The sequence below is a fragment of the Triturus cristatus genome, chromosome 1_2, assembly GCF_964204655.1.
Source record: "Triturus cristatus chromosome 1_2, aTriCri1.1, whole genome shotgun sequence".
Taxonomy (NCBI): domain Eukaryota; kingdom Metazoa; phylum Chordata; class Amphibia; order Caudata; family Salamandridae; genus Triturus; species Triturus cristatus.
Genome location: NC_140580.1, coordinates 1,117,083,925 through 1,117,102,287, shown reverse-complemented (window position 1 = coordinate 1,117,102,287; position 18,363 = coordinate 1,117,083,925). Strand labels below are relative to the sequence as shown.

The following is an 18,363-nucleotide window of genomic DNA, read 5'->3' as shown; positions in this document are numbered from 1 at the left end:
AAATAGACAACACTTGTCGCTATTCAGGGTACATGCCATCAAAGCATTTATGGAAGGCCTCAAAAGAATAATTCCCCCAGGGTACCACCCTCACCTGTGTGGAATTTAAACATAGTTCTCACAAGACCAATGGGCCTTCCTTTCGAACCTCTACATAAAAGCAAGCTACAATTTCTAACATGGAAAGTCGCTTTCCTAGTGGCCATTACTTCCCTTAGAGTCAGTGAGCTACAGGAACTGACTACTCAAGAACCTTTTTTTACAACTTCATCATAACAAAGTGATTCTCAGAACCAATCCAAAATTCCTCCCTAAGGTTATTTCTCCCTTTCACCTCAACCAGTCTGTGGAGTTGCCAGAAGTCTTCTTGCAACCACAAACAGTCGCAGAAAGAGCTCTTCACACTCTACATGTAAAAAGAGCACTGCTTCATTACATTAAAAGAACAAAACCTTTTCTCAAGACAAAACAACTTTTCGTGTCCTTCTCACCACCACATAAAGGCAACCCCATATCAAAATCTGGGATAGCAAGGTGGATTGCCAAATGCATACAGATTTGCGATCACAAAGCAAAACGTTCATTATCAGTTCCCCCTAAAGCCCACTCTACCTGAAAAATAGGGGCTTCAATGGCATTTTTAGGAAAGATTCCCTTAGATGACATCTGCAAAGCAGCTACATGGTCTATACCGCACATATTCACCATGCGCTATTGTGTAGATGTGCAAACAAAACAACAAACTAATGTGGGCCAGGATGGTGCAACAGATACTGGTGGTCGCCGCTAGGAAGGGGTACTGCTATACAATCTATGCATAGTGTGTGATCTGCAGCTCATATGCCTCGAATGGAAAATGCTACTTACCAGTATGCATCTGTTCTTGGCATGTAGAGCTGCAGATCCACACACGCCCACCCACCTCCCCGGCTACCACGATCTGTTCCAGTACTATCTTATCTCACAAAACTCCATCTTTCCCTGCTGGCGAAAAACAATCTGAAGATGGAGCCGATGCCCATGCGCACTATCCAAAGGAGGAGTCACCTATCTCGTGACTTCCAAAGACTTTTCCAAGACAAAAACAAGTGCAAACATCCGGGCCCAACACCAGATGGCGATCTATGCATAGTGTGTGGATCTGCAGCTCTACCTGCCAAGAACAGATGCATACTGGTAAGTAGCATTTTCCTTTGGGGAGGTAGGATTAATTGTGCATGTATAGACGGAGCCCAGGTTGCCATATCAGACTGAAGAAAAACCTGATTGGTTTGGTTTAGCAGCAATTGAGTGGCAACTCTTACACAATAGTGTTTAGAGGATGGTAAGAGCAGTGAAGTGTGGGATCATATTAACGGCACTGGCATAAGCATGTGTCATGCAGGCTGTGCTTTAGTGATTATACCGACTGCCTGGAAGAATGGGCTCTTTTATAGTGACCTCTAAAGTGCCTCTGGATGGCCAAGGCGTGTAGATGTCTTTGGTGACAGACTGATAGAACTGTAGACCTTATTCAACTTGTTGAAAATTTTTCTATTTTTATTACTGGTGTGCTCGTGAAGGTTTCCTGTGTTAAGATAAGTGTTCTGACACTGTCGAATCCGTAGAGATGTCTCAGAGAAGATTGCTCCATAATCTGTTTTAAGTATCAGGAGGGTGCCAAGAGACCCTCGGGTGTACATGCGCTGTATCACAATGAAAATGTTAAAATGAAATGCTGTTATCTACTATTTAACTCAAGTTTTATTTCGAAACAGTCACTCACTAGGCTGAAAGCAATGTGTGCTTTAATATTGGTTTCCCTTTATTTGGAAACAGGGACGAGTTGGAGGCAACACAAGAGAGTGCAGAAAAGAAAATCACCGAGTTGGAGCAGAGAGAGCAGGAGCTGCAGCACTTCATCCAGCAGCTTTCCCTGGATTTGCAGAAAGTAAGATGACGTACATGTGAGCCGCTTCTGTGTTTGTGATTGTGGAATCTTTTTAAGTATGATTTATTGAGCATTACGTAAACAAGCATTTGCAAAGCCAATAGGTCTCGCCTATGCGAAAGCTATTGGCTATATAATGTGTTTTAGACATGTTGTCCAGCAGTGCAGCGGCATACAGCTTTTTTTTTTTTTTTAACTTTCTAACATGCTGCAAAGCATCTGCGCTTCTGTAAAACATGGCTAAAAGGAACATTGACAAAGCCAATAGCTCTCGCTTATGTGAGGCCAATTGGCTTTGCCACTTGCGTTAAAATCTGTGGGAGAAGTTGTGGCGGAGCCGCACAAGTGTCACAGGTGCAAACAGGTGACTCACTCTAATCACATCTGACTGAACTCTGCCTCTTTGTATTGTGTAGTCCACTGCAAATCACTTTCTCTCTCTGACTCTATTCCCTTGCTCATCAAGATTTGAAGCCCATTGGAAAATCATCAGCCCTACAACTACGAGTTTTTAAATTAATAACACTATGTTTGGACAAAAACATAAATCACGCTGCAGAGGGAAACAAACACAACTCAGGTCACTCGTGCTAGCCTCCCTCGTATGGTCTCCAAACTAGACTCCTGCTATTAACTACTCACTTAGTTCCATCTTGTACAGGCTGCTGTTAAAGTGAGTGTTGCTGCCTTGAACTGAGACCCCTATTAAGAAGAACAACATTTTAAAGCACCACTCCTGCCATCTCTAAGTTCTGTAAACAACAGATGTTGGTTGATGTAAAGATATCCAAATTACACACATCTGAAGGATGGTACGCCCATGACACTACAAGTCAGCAGCGAGTGTTTAATTTCCTGAGCCTCCTGAGAGATAGCTGTGCAGTGCCATGTGCATGTATGTACAGAGTGTGTGGTATAAGTTCTCCTTTTAAGCCTATCAGGAGCTGGCCCCCTTCCTTTCTCCCCTCTTTTTTGGCGGGAAGACCGGCGGGAGAAATTAGAACAACCCAGAAGGTGTGCCCACCTCTCACAACCCCACCCCTCAGTTGGGGGAGGCGAGGTGAAGCGCACTCTTCAGTGCCTGCCATCTTGCAAATGGCAGACACTCTCCAATCAGGATTAGGGATTGTGCCCACTCCCCCATGTGGGGTGAGCACACCAAGAGTGTAGTCACCCTAAGGTCAGTAGCCCATTGGCTACTGACCTAGAGACCCCTAAAACACCCATAAACACAGTATTTAGGGGGCAGCCCTGAACCAAGGTTCCAGATTCCTGCAACCTACGAAGAAGAAATAAAAGACGATGCCCAGCAGAGGAGACTGCAGAGAAGAACTGACTTGGCCCCAGCCCTACCGGCCCGTCTGCAGTTTCCAGAGATCTGCGAAGTCTCCTTGTCCTTCAGCCAACGACCTCCAGAAACCCTGGGAGGACTGACAGCCTTCAACGAAGACCTAATCTCCTGTGAACAGCAGCTCTGTTCAAAAGAATCACCAAAGAAAGACTCTGAGCCTGCCGAGAACAAAGCAACCCGATGCCTGGAACCACCACTGCACCGATGCCTACGACCCGAATCCGAGAGGCCCACCTGTCCCAGCGAGGTCCCCCAGCACTCCAGAGTCTGAGTCCACTGTGGATTGACACCTCCAGGACTCTGCAACGTCGCCTGCACCCTCTGCACGGAGCCCCCCCCCCCCCCCCCCAACCACGAGTGGCCCAGTGAAATCCGGCCTCAAAAGACAGACCTGCATCCAGCCACCCTGCGCCCTGGAGAAGAGGGCCCGTGGTGCCCCTAGTTCCCCAATCCCTCCAACTTACCTGCCTAGCTGTTAGTTCCTCCTGGAAGACTTCCCGGACTGATCCTGAGGACAAAATCCAAACCAGCAACTCCCATTGAAAACAGCGCACCCGATGCCAAAACAGCACCCTGCACCCGGCCGCCCCTGTGGGTGCACCTTGAGTGCTAAATCTGATCCCCCCTCCTTTGCCCGGAGTTTAAGGCCAGGATCTTTGCTCCCACAACCTTGTAGCCTTTCTCTGACCAGCCACCAATTGGAGGCCCCATATCCCCCTTTGGATAACATTGGGCCGCAGCACCCGGCCGCCCTAGTGCCACTGAGGGTGCGTTGAGAGTGCATCCTTGACCCTGAGGGAACCCTTGTTCTAATCCCAAAAAGCCAACTCCCAAACCTGAGTACTTACTGTTAAACTGATAATCTGGTTTTCTCCCATAGGACTGCATTGACTGCTTTCTTGTGAACATTGTGGAGTTGGATTGTATGAAATCCTAAGAAACTGCATATCTACAAAAACTGATTTACTTACCTGTTATCCAGGAAATGTCCCAGTGTGATATCTAGGCATATCACACTGAGTAGAAAAAGTAACTTAAAAAGTAAACTGAAAAGTAACGTTCACAGTAATTGAAAAGTAACTAACTGTTTTATAAACAAATGATCTACCTGTTACCAATCCAATTGCATTCAACTACATTCAAACTGTATTTAACTGCAATATTCTTGCAAATAATTATTTCACTTGCCTGTACCAGGCCTGGCTTGGTTTTAGAAAATAAAAATACAACTAAATGTTTATACAAACTGAGTTCAGTCTTTGAGTGTGTGACATCATTTCTTGACTGAGTGTCTACAATAAAGGTTTAACACTACGCTCTGATAAAGCCTTACTGCTTGCCCACACTACCACAAATAGAGAGTAAGGTATTATCTACTTTTACCTCGGCCTACCTTTGGAGATCCTCTGGACTCTGTGCACACTATACCTTACTTTGGTATAGTATATGCAGAGCCAGCTTCCTACACTCGTTGATTAAACATACAAGGCCTTGAGGCAAATAACATCTGACTGAGGGAGTGTCCCAGACACACCGCTACAGCATGTCCTCTCTTGTTATGTCTGGTACAGTAAGAGGCAAGTAAAAATGTTAACACCTGCTCAACAAACATTAGGCAGTTTTTAATGTCTCTTCTCCCTTTCCCTTCGAAGAAAGATGTTTCCAAAGTAAAGTTTTGCTGTTTACCTTGCAAAAGTACTCCACCAGCTGCAGAGGAAAGTGGAGACTTGCAAAGAAACATGCAGCATGCACACAAAGCCAATATGTAGTCCTGACCCGTGAATTATTTGAATTTCAAAAATGCTCTGCTCCTTAGCCAATGTTTTGCATCATTGAACTTCTGCTCATCACTGAATATTGATAAATGTAACTAACCAACTTTCAACTAAAGAAAAAAACCTGTAATGTAGTTCCAATGCCTTGGTGGTGGACTCCATGATTAACGTCCCACCTTTTAGGCCAGTAGGAATGGGATTGCCCAAGGACCCGAGCGCACAATACCTGAAAAATGCAATATGAATACTAGAATTTCAAAACTCTGCAAGGAGAACCTTACCTTCTCTGTAATAGTAACATGTGCTATTTAAAGTGCTGGTGGGCAGGGGAGAGGAAACTGATGGGATTTAAACTAGGTTAAATGAAGAAAGCAAGAGGGACAGATATAGGAGACGAGAGATGAGGCGCAAGCACCAGAGGTGGGCAAGCCTGGTGATTCATGGGGACAAGTTTACCTCTAATAGTGACGTACATGCAGCCGTATTCAATACCTATAAACCAAAATTCTAAAAACTACAAGTCTCAGAATGCTAAGGGCTGGTTTTTAATTGTAAAACTGACTGAAGGTGTTGCAACATGGTCCATTTCACTTGGTAGCGGTGTTGGATGGTGGTGTTTACAAATCACCGTCAATGAAAAAAATGTGTTAACTTGTGTAACGTAACTGCAGCTCATGTAAAGTGCTTCAATATGCTCTGGTTGAGTTCACGCTACATAAAAATGCAAATAAATAAAAAATGATTGTGAAATTGTTTAATGTAAGTCGTGCTCATGTAAAGCGCTTCAATTCGGTCATGTCGAGTTTCCGCTACATAAGAATGCCAAAAAAGAAGAAATAGTACCACAATCACAGAAGACGGACAGCAATTAAGTTAATTAAATATGTACTTGGTCGATGCGCCTCACAAAGACAGGGAAGTGACGGCATTGCAGTGCGGCCGAATTAGAAGGCAGCAAAGAAGAACCATGGTGATGCAGATGAATGGTAAGTATTGGGCACGCTAGAAGCCACTTTTTAGAGAGTTGAAAAAAAATACAGCAGATCGTTGCTAACCGACAGTGCACGCAGGCTGCCTGCTGACCTAAAAACATGCATAGGATCCTATACTTTTTTTTTCTTATGAAGATAGAAGATTTAGTGCTGAGATACTGTGTCCCAGTGCTTGTTTTAGGTGTTACCAGGTAATCTCCAGCCTAGATCTCAAGTGAATCAAGCTCACTAAACTAGCCTGTACCACCTGTACAGGGTCTCTGTAAGAAGGACTTGAAAACATGAAAAGTGTTGATCGATTACACACCACGCAGAAACCTTTGTTTCCAGAGCGTGGAACTCCTCCCCACCCAGCACCAAACTCCAGCTGTACACAGCAAGTATCAAACAAGACAGTTCTGTTGAATACCATCACATTGACATCCAAAAAGAGCATACCTGTCTGAAGTTCAGAAAAACTGAAATACTCGGTCTTCCTAGCAGCCTTCCACCACGTGAGCCTCCTACAGTCACACATAGAAATGGAAGGATGTCTGTGTACCGACGTATTGCCAGTGAGTTTTCACTACACAGTTAATCATCATACCTTGCATTTCCTGTCCATTAGTGCATATGACCCATTCCTAAGAAAGATAAATAGTTTGTTTTTTTAAATTGGATGGCATGGTCTTTTTGTGTCCTGTCATCAGGTTGGATGAGTGTTAATCATTTTAGTGTGAACTTCTTGAATGACCTATGGCTTGAAATACCTAGATTTCACATTAGCTGTGACGTGTGGGTTTCAGTGTTGCTGTGACCTGTAAATCGTACGATAACTCGCTGCTGGGTCTGTATGATTATGGCAAAGGACCTAAGTGGTATCACATAACAAAACGTGTATTTGTAAAGTGCGCTTTCATGCCATGGGGCATCTAGGCACTGAAATAAAAGATGTTTATTGATCCGCACCATCACAGCCGTTAAAATAGAAGCGACCTTTAAACACTGCCTGCTGGGGGTACTCCCAACACCAAAAAAAGAGACGTTCACAATATAAATTTGCACTCCTAGGCCTAGTTTTAGCAAAACGACACATTGCTATACATTGGACTCAAACCCTACCCCCAAAATTGGCAAATGGCAGTCGTACATGCAAGAATGAGGTGTAGCGGAAGAAAGCCGGCTGAAAACGGTACGCGCTGACGAGAATGCAGAACGAGACCTCGAGGACTGGGGACACATGCTGGAAGGACTGCAAAGACCAGACACCCTCTGAGAATCTAACTCAGACTAAACGCAAATAACACCACCCAACTCCCCCCTGCCACATACGGAGACTGTGAACAGCCTTGTCCCCCCTCACATAGGAAAGACCGCTATCGCTGAGTAGTGAGGAATTCCCCCCCCCCTCGACTGACCACTAAACCTCGAATGGTTGTCTGATACTCTAGCCAGAAATGAACCAAATATATGGTAAGCATGTTTTTAGATAAATAGTCACTAGTCACTGCTAGGAGTTGTTGTTGGTTTGTTTTCCCTTTTGATATAGTTCTTCCTTCTGTAACTCCTGCATTCTGATTGCAATGAACACTACTGCACACAAATAGTGCCTGGGTGAGTAAGCCTTGGTACATCACGCATGCCGAAATGTAAACCTTGCAAATGGCCCTATGGGCAGATTACGAGAATTGTAAAATGTGCAAATTATTGTGTTAAATAATGCTGTACTATAATAAACCCAACTCTTTGGTACTCCATTTATAAACCTTGGATAGAGAAAAGGCTAAATTGACCCATCCCCCCTGATTTTGAACCGGTCACTTTAAGGATTTGACACAGATTCCTGGTGTGGAGTGCTTGAGGGATTTCGTCACATAACCATCCTAATTTTCCCCATATAAATGCATCAGTGACTATCTCCAACCCATAATAAGCCTAGTTGTTGCACATTGCAAAGAAATCCAACATTTCTGTAAAATTATTTGTTTGAATCGGTGACCATAATGGCACTTACTTTGTGATTGTGCTTTTCAAAGGGCTTTTAGCAAACATGCTTACTTTATGAATAAATCCACAATGCATTGTGCCTGGGTAGATTGAGATGGTGGTTGTTTAGATGCTGTATAACTCTACCGTAAAGAGCGGTGTTTATTTGGACAACGTTGTAGTGAGACAAATGGTCATCCCACTGTGGTTTAATTCGATCACATGGAACAACTTGGAAGTAAGTGCTAACTTTCTCACTGGTGTAATCACATTGTTTGCCATCTTACCTTTCACATACGATTATAATGTTTTTAAATATTGTTTTAGGCTCAAATCACAGCCTCTTCATGTGAAAAGAGAGTGGATGCCTTACAGCTTGAATATGACACCCTCAAACAGCAACATGACCAGTACAAGCACAAGGTAATGCATTTCTACTTCATAAAGGACATACAAATAGCTTTCTTTTAAAATGTTAGTTATTCAGTCTCTGATGGAGCCAGGATGTTATCATTTGACTTTGCTCCCATGATTATGCTATAATAATTTTCCAACGGTCTATCTTATCCATCTGCCCTTCTCGGGACTATCACTTCTACTAACCTTCCTACGACTGACACCCCACCTGTGAACAACTAAAAGTTGAAATGAAGGCTTACGTGAGTTTTTGGTGAGCCATGTTATTATAGGGGGTTCTCCTCCTAGTTGTCTACAATTCAGTCTACCATATGATTCCATGTCATATTGCCGCAGTATATTCAGTACAGGTAAATGTTAAGTTTGTTTTAAGGGCAGAAATCTTCACTGTAGTGGATCCCATTATGACCCCCAGTGTAGGCCGTCTCCCAGTCAGAAATGATGATCTTGCCTCTGTTTCCTGCTAATGTAGTCTTTGTCCTCAACAGCAGCTCTCTGCCACCCCTCTCCCTGGTCATCGTGGCTGGTGCTTTTATAGCTAATCTATGCAGACTTCCTTCTAAGCTGCTCTGGCTTTCACGTTCTATCTTGTTGAGTGAATACAATTCAGCATAACACTAAATGCACTGCAGCATCCTACTATGGTAACCAGAGCACATTTGATGAGAACTGCCAAATAAATGCAGTTTAAGAATACAGGCAGGGCTGGACTGGGAACCCAAAGCAGCCCAGGCATATGTTTATCAGATCAGACCTCATTTGATGCACCACGAGCAAGCCTGACCACAACAACAGGGCTTGGAGGGGTTCTCCCCCAAAGAAAATTGGGCAAACAATGGCAAAAATTATGCATTCTACAACACATTTTTCATTAAGTTCAATTATATAGTTTTTTGAGCATAGTAAATGATGACCTTACAGTACACTAATAATCAACAATCTTTATTGGGGCTCCTCAATGATTCCCTCACTATCCCCCTCCAACAGTGCTGCTCATCTCTCCATAGCCCCTTTCTCACATGCATTTAATTTGTTTTATAGTGCTGTCCTACCAGGGCAGGGTGTCGGAGCATTTTACATCACACACACGCCAAAACAATGAATCGTGGGTAAATCAGTGTATACAAAATGTTGATTAAGACTAAGGGGACTACAGTAAGGGGAACTACAGGGTGTAGGATTCACATATCCTCCTTACACGTAGGCATTTTTTAAAGAATGCATGGTCTGAGAAAGCACAAACTCCGGATTTAAAATGTAACGCAGTGCTTAGGGTTGACTTTACTAATAAGAATTTATCTATACGCAAACAAACCCTTTTTATCTAAATTAGGATAATAAGACTGGGGGAAAAAAACATAGCTTTCTAACCTAGATTACGATTGTAACTTATGAACTACATAGTAACAAAAGGATCACTGTGACTAAAGCGTTATACCACTGAGCTATGCACATACAATACTGTTCTGTGATCTGCATACTGCACGCTCTTTGCAACAGGCATGTTAACCCTCTGCGCTACCTTAGATGAGTCAAAACTGCCACTAGGCAAAACTCTGAGCACTCTACTGCAGGTTCATTATTCACCAGAGTTATCTTTGCACTTTGACTGTTGCCTGAAAACTGTTGGATATACAAGGAACTCTGGGGTGCTTTTAAAACTGCTACAAGCTTCAAAAGCGCGGCCCCCCCACACTTTTTGGGGGGGAAATACCCGATGCCCAGTACGGCCAGTCTGGCCTTGAATACATGGAAAGACTGGCTTCACTGTTCTCTTCCCGCTAGCATTTCTTCTGCCATTCCCTTTCCTTGATGTCTGCTGCTTTGCTACCACTTTCCCTGATGACTGTCTCTGTGTTGCATGTACACCGACATCTCCTATCATTTGCAGCTTGGGGGAGGTGGGAGAGGTCGACCTGCTACTCACTATGCTGTAATATTCTGTGCGTGAGTGTTTTCTTACTTTGCTGCAGTACCTTGGCAGGGGATTGTCAGAGGGAGGGGTGCTTGCACCTTGGGCTCAGTGCACGTTCTGTAAGTCTGCATTGCTTCTGACTGGTTTGTATCTATGCTTTGCTTGACATGAGCTTGTGCTGCTGGTGACAATTCTGCACATTTCCTTTTGCCATACCAAGCGTTGTGTGTGTGTCTTTCAGTGGCGTAATGAAAGTTGAAGGGGGGCCCCCTGCAATTTACACGGAGGGGCCCCTGCTCCGGATTTAATCCGGAGCTCTGAGTACTGTGTTGAGGGGGTCCCTTGCAGCTCGGGCCCCCCGCACCGTGGAGGCCTGTGTTACGCCCCTGGTGTATTTTTGTATCTTGGGCTTGGTCTTACTTCCTCAGTGTGGCTGTGCCTCTTTGTGCCTCACATTTTCTCTCTCCCCTCTCCACTTCATCTGCACCTCATTCTCCCTGCCTGTTAGTTTTGATCAATGTTGGGTTCTTTAGTGAGAGTTTAAGTAGAAGAGACACTGTGGTGTATCAAATGGCATGATATACAAGCACCTCTCAGTCAGTAGCACACGCCAGAGTTCAGAATCTCAGATTAACATTTGTTTCAAATAGAATCACTCTGTGCTTTCCAGACTAGCTTACTCCGTGTGTCCTCCAGATGTTTGTTGTTCAGGTAAGAGTCTCTTATATGCCAAGCTATTGGAGTTATGTTATGTTTTAAGTCCCTGAAATAAAAAGCACAGTTTTAAAAATTATACTATTACTTTTCATTTACAGACCATACTCTTTCCATTGAAATGGCCACTAAATTTACATAGACCTACACTTTTACTGATAAAATTATATAGCACTCAAATGGTAATGCGTCGAATTTGGGTTTCAGCAAATATTTATCATTTGTTAATCACTGAGTAAAAGTGTCTCAATTTGATTCTATTAAATTCTTTGTTTCCATCAGACTTCCTAATTACAATAAAAATATGCTTATGTTTTGATTTTCTAACTTCTGATGTATTCTGAAATGTGTACAGTTCATTTACTTGTATTTAAAACGTGTTGTATTAACAAAATAATTCAATCTTACAACCTTTCCTTTTACACTCCATGTACCCCAGCTAGATTATCAAATTGTTCACTTTAAAAGCCCCTCTCAGTTTGCAGTCAGGAAAAGAAAGGTAAACACCAATCTCCATGTTAAAAGAATAAGCAACAATATGTCAGAAGACCTAGCTGACATTTGCCCCCTGTGTAAAGATATATTATTTATTGCTCTTTCGCGACCCGCCAGAAATCCCCTGGTGGCCCACAGTTTGGGAAACTCTGTCTTGGAGACAAAAGAGAAATAGTTGTGAACATTCGAAGCTTTTATTAATTTAGAAAGGCCATTTCAGTCAGAACATGTCTGATCTACTTTCAAGTAGCAAACAAAGGAGATATTGTGTTTAGAAATTCTATCAGAACACTCTGATCCTAAAACACTGAAAGTCCTAAGATTGTAAACCAAACCCTTTGCCTGCCTGTAGAGTTGAGTAGGTCTTTGGACACTATGCAGTGAAGCAACTGACATCAATAGTTTTACTTGGCCCTCAAAACCAGTCTCTAGTAAACTATCTCACCTACGCTCCCCCGCACGCCTGTTTGAGGCATAAAGGAGTTGTGCATCTCTGCTGATAGACACAATTGGTCTACCAAGCACCTCTCTTCTGACAGGAATAGGTCGCAGCCCTCTGACAAGCATTGTAGATGCACCTCTCCTGGAAAAACACATTTGTTGACCCGAATGTAACAGCTTCTTTCAAACCTTCTGTGACCTATCGCAAGTATGGAGAAACAAGTGACACACCAGCTTTAATTATATGTTGCACTCAGCCATCTACAGGACCCTGATTCTGGATTCCAGTTGGCGAGAGGCACTGACTTATCCATACACATGCTGCATTGGATCAAATCATTTATCACCTGTCACAACCAAAATGTCATAATTGGTTCAGTTGAATCGTCTACTTGCACAGTTAATTGTGACATTCCTCAAATATATTCCCTCTCGTGTCTCCTCTTCAGCATCTACATAAGGCTATTCATAAGCTTTCTTCAGAAGCTCCGGGTGACCTTCCAAATGTACATCAAGGACATTCAAATAACCTTCCACCTTGAAAGTTTACCCAAGAATCCAACTGACTTTTCAGGTTTTAAGAGGGATTTTTGCATATGAACAGTGCAAAGACAGAGCCACTTGCTCTTCCTGAACCCCATCTTGTTCTTTCCTTCTCATTTGGCCACCTTCTCCTTTGGTTTGTATGTGCTTCTCACCCTGTTTGTCAAGAACATTTCTCCCCGGTCCCTATGTCCCTGGTGTCCTACCCTTTTATCCCATCTTAGCTTCTTTTGTTATTGTGGCACATTGTACCTAATAAGCTTAGTTCAGGTTTTCTTTTTCTTCTGGGTCATGATAATTATAGCCATGTATTGTCTACTTATACTTGTGCATTGCCTGCTATTTCCCCACAAATCTTTTGGTTTTCAAGGAAATTAAATTGCTATGTTATGTTATATAGCCTAAACTGGAGTTTCAGCATAATGAGTTCTCTATCAATTACAACCCGATCTCACTACTGCCAACACCCGCGAAGATGCTGGAAAACTCGCCATTTTCATAGAAGGTCATGATATCGTGCATGACACTCAGTCTGGTTTCTGTTCAGGATTTAGCACCGAGACTGCACTGGTGGAGGTGGCGGATTCTGTAAGAATGACTGTAGACTCAGGGGCGTCAGCAATGCTGGTCCTTTTAGAACTGTCTGCAGCATTTGACACGGTTGCGCACCCAATCCTACTGGACAGACTCAAGCAGCTGGGCTTTCAGGGGGTAGTACTCTCTTGGATCCAGTCTTACCTCGAAGACTGCTCTCAAAGGGTCCTTCTCTGACCCCATATGTCAGAACCTAAGCCAATGTGGTGCTGTGTGCTGCAGGGCTCGGCCCTGAGCCCATTGCTCTTTAACACCTATCTGGTGCCACTTTTCTCCCTCATTGCTTCTTGGGAAGTGAAGGCAGTATCCTATGTGGATTAGGGGTGGGCGGAATTTGCGTAATTGCGTTACGCAAATCTCCGCGAAACGGCAATAAATCTCCTTGAACACGCAGAAATTCCGCGAACACGCGGAATTGCTTGTTCGCGATGCTTTTTTCCTGTAAACAATCGCTGTTTGCGTGCTCGGGGAGAAATATCTCGCGAACACGCATTTTGAGAACGCGAACAAGCCAAAAATTTCGCGAAATCGCGGAAAGCAGACTTTTGAGCAATTTCGCGTTCTCCGCGGAACGCGAAATTACGCAAACTCCGCAAATTCCGCGAGCGGAACGGAATTTACCGCCCAGGCCTAATGTGGATGACACCCAGCTGGTGTTCTCTTTTAAGGATCACTCTGTTGATTCGTTTACGTGATTTAAGGAGTGTCTGAAGGACATTTTATGCTGGATGAATAATAACAGCTTAAAACTTAATGCAGAGGTCTTGTTTTTTAGCCAGACATCTCCTTCCCCGCTGGACTATGGTGGCCTGTAGAAATGGGATTGCCACCTTTACTGGCAAACACGGCGAAAAACCTGGGCGTCAAATGGGATAAGGACCTCTCTTTCTCGGCCCAAGTCCGTCGTATATCAGCCTCATGCTTTGGGACGCTGAGCAGTTTAAGGAAATTCCTGTATCTACTGCCGGAGGATAGTCTAGGGATCATAGTCCACGCTACTGTGACATCTCAGCTGGACTACGCAAACTGTCTGTATCTGGGGCTACCTTCCCATCTGATCAATAGATTACAGATGGTACGGAATGCAGCTGCGAGACTAATTTGTCGAGTCCCGTTCCGTCACCACATCTCTCTGTACATCTGATAACTTCACTGGCTACCTGTCGATAAAAGAATAGAGTTCAAGTCCCTGACTCTGGCCTTTCATGCGCTGCAAGATAGCGGCCCGGGATATCTTATACGTAGGCTTTGTCTGTATCAAGAAACACGCCTGCTGAGATCCAACTCCCAGCATCTGCTTTGTGTATCTCGTTATGCTAAGTCCCGTATGGAAGGCAGGTCTTTCACAGTGGAACTCCCTACTTTCCCATATACGCCTGATCAAATCCGAACGCGAGTTCAGAAAGACCTTGAAGACTTGGCTCTTCAGCTAATGCGAACATCTTGGTTGGATCTCTCTCACCTGCAGTGACCGCGTAGCACCCGGACTCCTCTGCTTGAGGTAGCTGTTGAGCTCTACGAATGCATTATTATTATTCAAAATTGGAGGTTCAGCATTATGGGCTTAATAGATTGATGTTCCCTATTTTGGATTTCCTAGGAATGTAGGAATCTACCATAATCTCCCACCAAATTGCAAGACAATGTCAGTGGTATGGCAGAAGTACTAAAATCTTCTCTTCATTAGTACTATTTGTTCGAGGCATATGAGCTGCAGATTACACACTTGTGCATAGATCACCATCTGGTGTTCGGCCCGAATGTTTGCAGTTGTTTTTCCTCTTGGAAAGTCTTTGGAAGTCACGAGGTCGGTGACTCCTCCTTTGGATCGTATTGCGCATGGGCTTCGGCTCCATCCTCAGATTGTTTTTTTCGGCCATCGGGCTCGGATGTGATCTTCGCGCTCCGGTTCCGAACAGGTTTCCAGTTCAATCGACGCGCAATCCTCACCCCAATTCGCGTTATTGTTTCGTTCGCGATCTCCACACTCGACGCGGCTCTCATCGATCAAGACCTTCGATTCCAGTCGTCGACGCCGGCCTTCGGCCCTACCCAAGCTCCGGTCCTGGCTCATGGAAAGGACTCCCTTCAAGAAGTGCCCTCGATGTGGGTCCAAATTCCCCCACACCGATCTCCACGAAGTATGTAATCTCTGCCTCTCCCCTGAACACGAGGCTCGAGACTGTCCGGCGTGCAAGTCCTTCCGGTCCAAGAAAATGATTCGAAGAGCAAGAAGGACCATGGCACACTCGTCAACTGCGATTCCAGATGACATCTTCGGAGAGGGCGTCGACGCTCCAGAAGAACACCACACCAACGAGGGCCTCGTCAGCGCCTCCGAAGGCGACGATTCTGATGTGGAGGACATCACTCCGGCACAGAGGGTCGTGAGTACCAATTTGCCCCCCCCCCCCAAACCCTCGCCGGCACCGAAAGGCTTCGGTCACGCCTTCGCCTCCGGGCCTAGGTAAGTCCAAAGACACTGCTTCCCTCACCGCACCTTTGGGCCCGGTAAAGAAGCCGAATAAGCCTTCCGGCGGCTCCGGCTCGAGCCAGCCCACCGTCGGTGCCGACAAATACTCCTCCGCACCGACACTGAAAAAGAAAATGGCCTCCTCTTCTGCACCGAGCCCCATACCGAAACACTCTATGCCGAAACCCAGTTCCACTTCCTCGGTACCGACTCCATCCCCGAAACCGACAAAAGCACACAAGGCCACCGCCACCGAGATCTCGAAGCCGAAACACATCTCGGCACCAAACAAACAAAAAGCCCTTTCTAAGCTGCATACTTCCAAACAGGACACTAAAGCCAGAAAACCAACGGCCCGACGCCTTCGGCGCCGACGGATAAACCACCTTCAGAAGAACTCTTTACACCGGATCCCTTGCAAAAGACATTGACCAAGGATCCCAAAACTGGACATTTTGTTGCTCAGCATCAAAAAGAGACAGCTGGAAAAACCTGCCCCAGCTCCACCTCCCAAGAGCAAGGATTCTGCTACCTCACTTTTCAGAATGCCTTCCCCACCTCTTCCACCCCTTCCACCTTCTCCTCCTCCCCCTCCACCTTCTCCTTCTTCACCCCCTCCTCATCATTCCCCAACACCCCCTCCGGATGATGATGATCATGACGACACCTATGATGACATGGGGGACGTGCCCCATGATTTACCTACAGGGGACCCCACTCCCACAGGCTCCCCAGACCCATGGCACGACTATAACATCCCCAACGTCCCACAAGATGATCTCTATCCTTCGAGACCATCCCCACCAGAAGACTCATTGGGGTTCAACCATTTACTCCAAAGGGCTGCACACTATCACGGGGTAGATCTCTATACCGACCCCGTGGAGGAGGATATCCTCCTCGATACTTTCGACACCACGCATAGGGCCACCTCCATACTGCCCATGCTCAAAGGAGTTGTAAAACATGCGCCAAAGGTCTTTAAAGACCCAGTCAGAGCCAGGGTCATTAACCCGCGCATTGACAAAAAATACAAAGCCGCCCCTACAGATCCCTCCTACGTCAGAGGGCCAGCACCGCTAGATTCACTGGTAGTGTTCACAGCACGGAAGAGGGCCAACTCCCAGGCGTCAGGCGATGCACCACCACCTGACAAAGAGTCAAAACTCTTGGACGCATCCGGCAAGCGCACTGCATCACAAGCTGCCAACATATGGCGTATCGCCAATACACAAGCGTTACTGGCTAGATATGACAGGGCCCATTATGACGAGTTAGAAGCCATAATGCAACACCTCCCTGACAAATACAAAAACAGGGCAAACAAGTTAATTCAGGAGGGCAAAACCATTACTAATACCTCCATCCGTTGTGCCCTAGATGCAGCAGACACCGCCTCCAGGGCCATCAATACTAGCGTCCTCCTCCGTCGCCATGCCTGGCTCAGGATTTCAGGATTTAAACCAGAAGTGCAAGCTTCCATCCTGAACCATCTCTTTGACGAGGAACATCTGTTCGGCCCAAAAGTGGATGAGGCCCTAGAAAAAATGAAAAAAGACACCGACACGGCGAAATCGATGGGAGCCTTACAATCACACCCTCCCAGGCGTTCCTTTCGCCGTTCCTCCTTTCGGAGCACATCCAGGGGCTACACCTCTGATACCGCTTCCACGTCATACAAAGCTCCTACTCAATCCACCTTCACAAGGGGTTACCAAAGAGGCGGCTACAGGGGCAACAATAATAAAGGCAGAGGCCAAACAAACACCGCCAGCTCTGCCTCCACACCTACCCAATGACTTCCCTCCATTCCCCCCAGACCATCCTACTCCGGTCGGGGACAGACTTCAAAATTTCCTTCATGTCTGGGCTACCATCACCTCAGACAAATGGGTGACACAAATAATTTGGTCAGACTACTGCCTAGAGCTAATGTCTACCCCCCCAAACATTCCACCCAGAGAAGGCCCAATGTCACAGGAACATCTAGCATTACTAAAGCAGGAGGTAATCTCCCTCGTACAAAAAGGGGCGATAGAACACGTTCCTACCAACCAACGAAATCTGGGGGTTTACTCCCTATATTTTCTCATACCAAAAAGGGGACGAGATTCTATGGCCCATCCTAGACCTCCGGCCCCTAAACACATACATACACTCGGACCATTTTCACATGGTAACACTTCAGCAGGTATTTCCCCTGCTCTCCCAAAACGACTTCCTCACCACTTTTGACCTAAAAGACGCTTACTTCCACATTCCTGTACATCACGCTCACAGGAAGTTCCTCCGATTCGTAGTGGACAACCAACACTACCAATTCAAAGTACTCCCATTTGGAGTCACAACAGCACCACAGGTATTCACCTAGCAGTCGTGGCAGCACACCTCAGGAGACAACACATCTATGTCTTCCCATACCTAGACGACTGGCTAATAAAAGCCAGCTCATACAACCAGTGTGTACAACACATGCATGCCACTATCCAGCTACTTCACCAACTGGGCTTCACGGTAAATCCCGCAAAGTCCCATCTGCAACCGTCCCACGTAAAACAATACCTCGGTGCCACCATAGACACCTCAAAAGCGCTAGCCTACCCCAGTCCGGTCAGGATCACAAGCATTCAGGCTCTACGCGTAAAATTTACAGCACAACACTCCCTTCCAGCTCAAGTGTTTATGCAACTAATCGGGATGATGGCCTCTTGCATATTCATAGTACCTCACGCAAGACTCCAGATGCGTCCTCTCCAAG

The 18,363-nt window shown here is 45.4% G+C and overlaps 1 protein-coding gene across 5 annotated transcripts in view; it reads left to right on the top strand.

Annotated features, from left to right (window-relative positions):
* GOLGA1 (golgin A1) overlaps positions 1-18,363 on the top strand; it is a 489,123-nt gene that overhangs the window by 185,804 nt on the left and 284,956 nt on the right. For all 5 annotated transcript variants that reach the window (XM_085613776.1, XM_085613774.1, XM_085613775.1 and 2 more), the window contains 2 exons: positions 1,819-1,930; positions 8,341-8,436. In XM_085613776.1, coding sequence (XP_085469902.1) covers positions 1,819-1,930; positions 8,341-8,436 — 208 coding nt within the window. The remainder of the gene's footprint in view (positions 1-1,818; positions 1,931-8,340; positions 8,437-18,363) is intronic.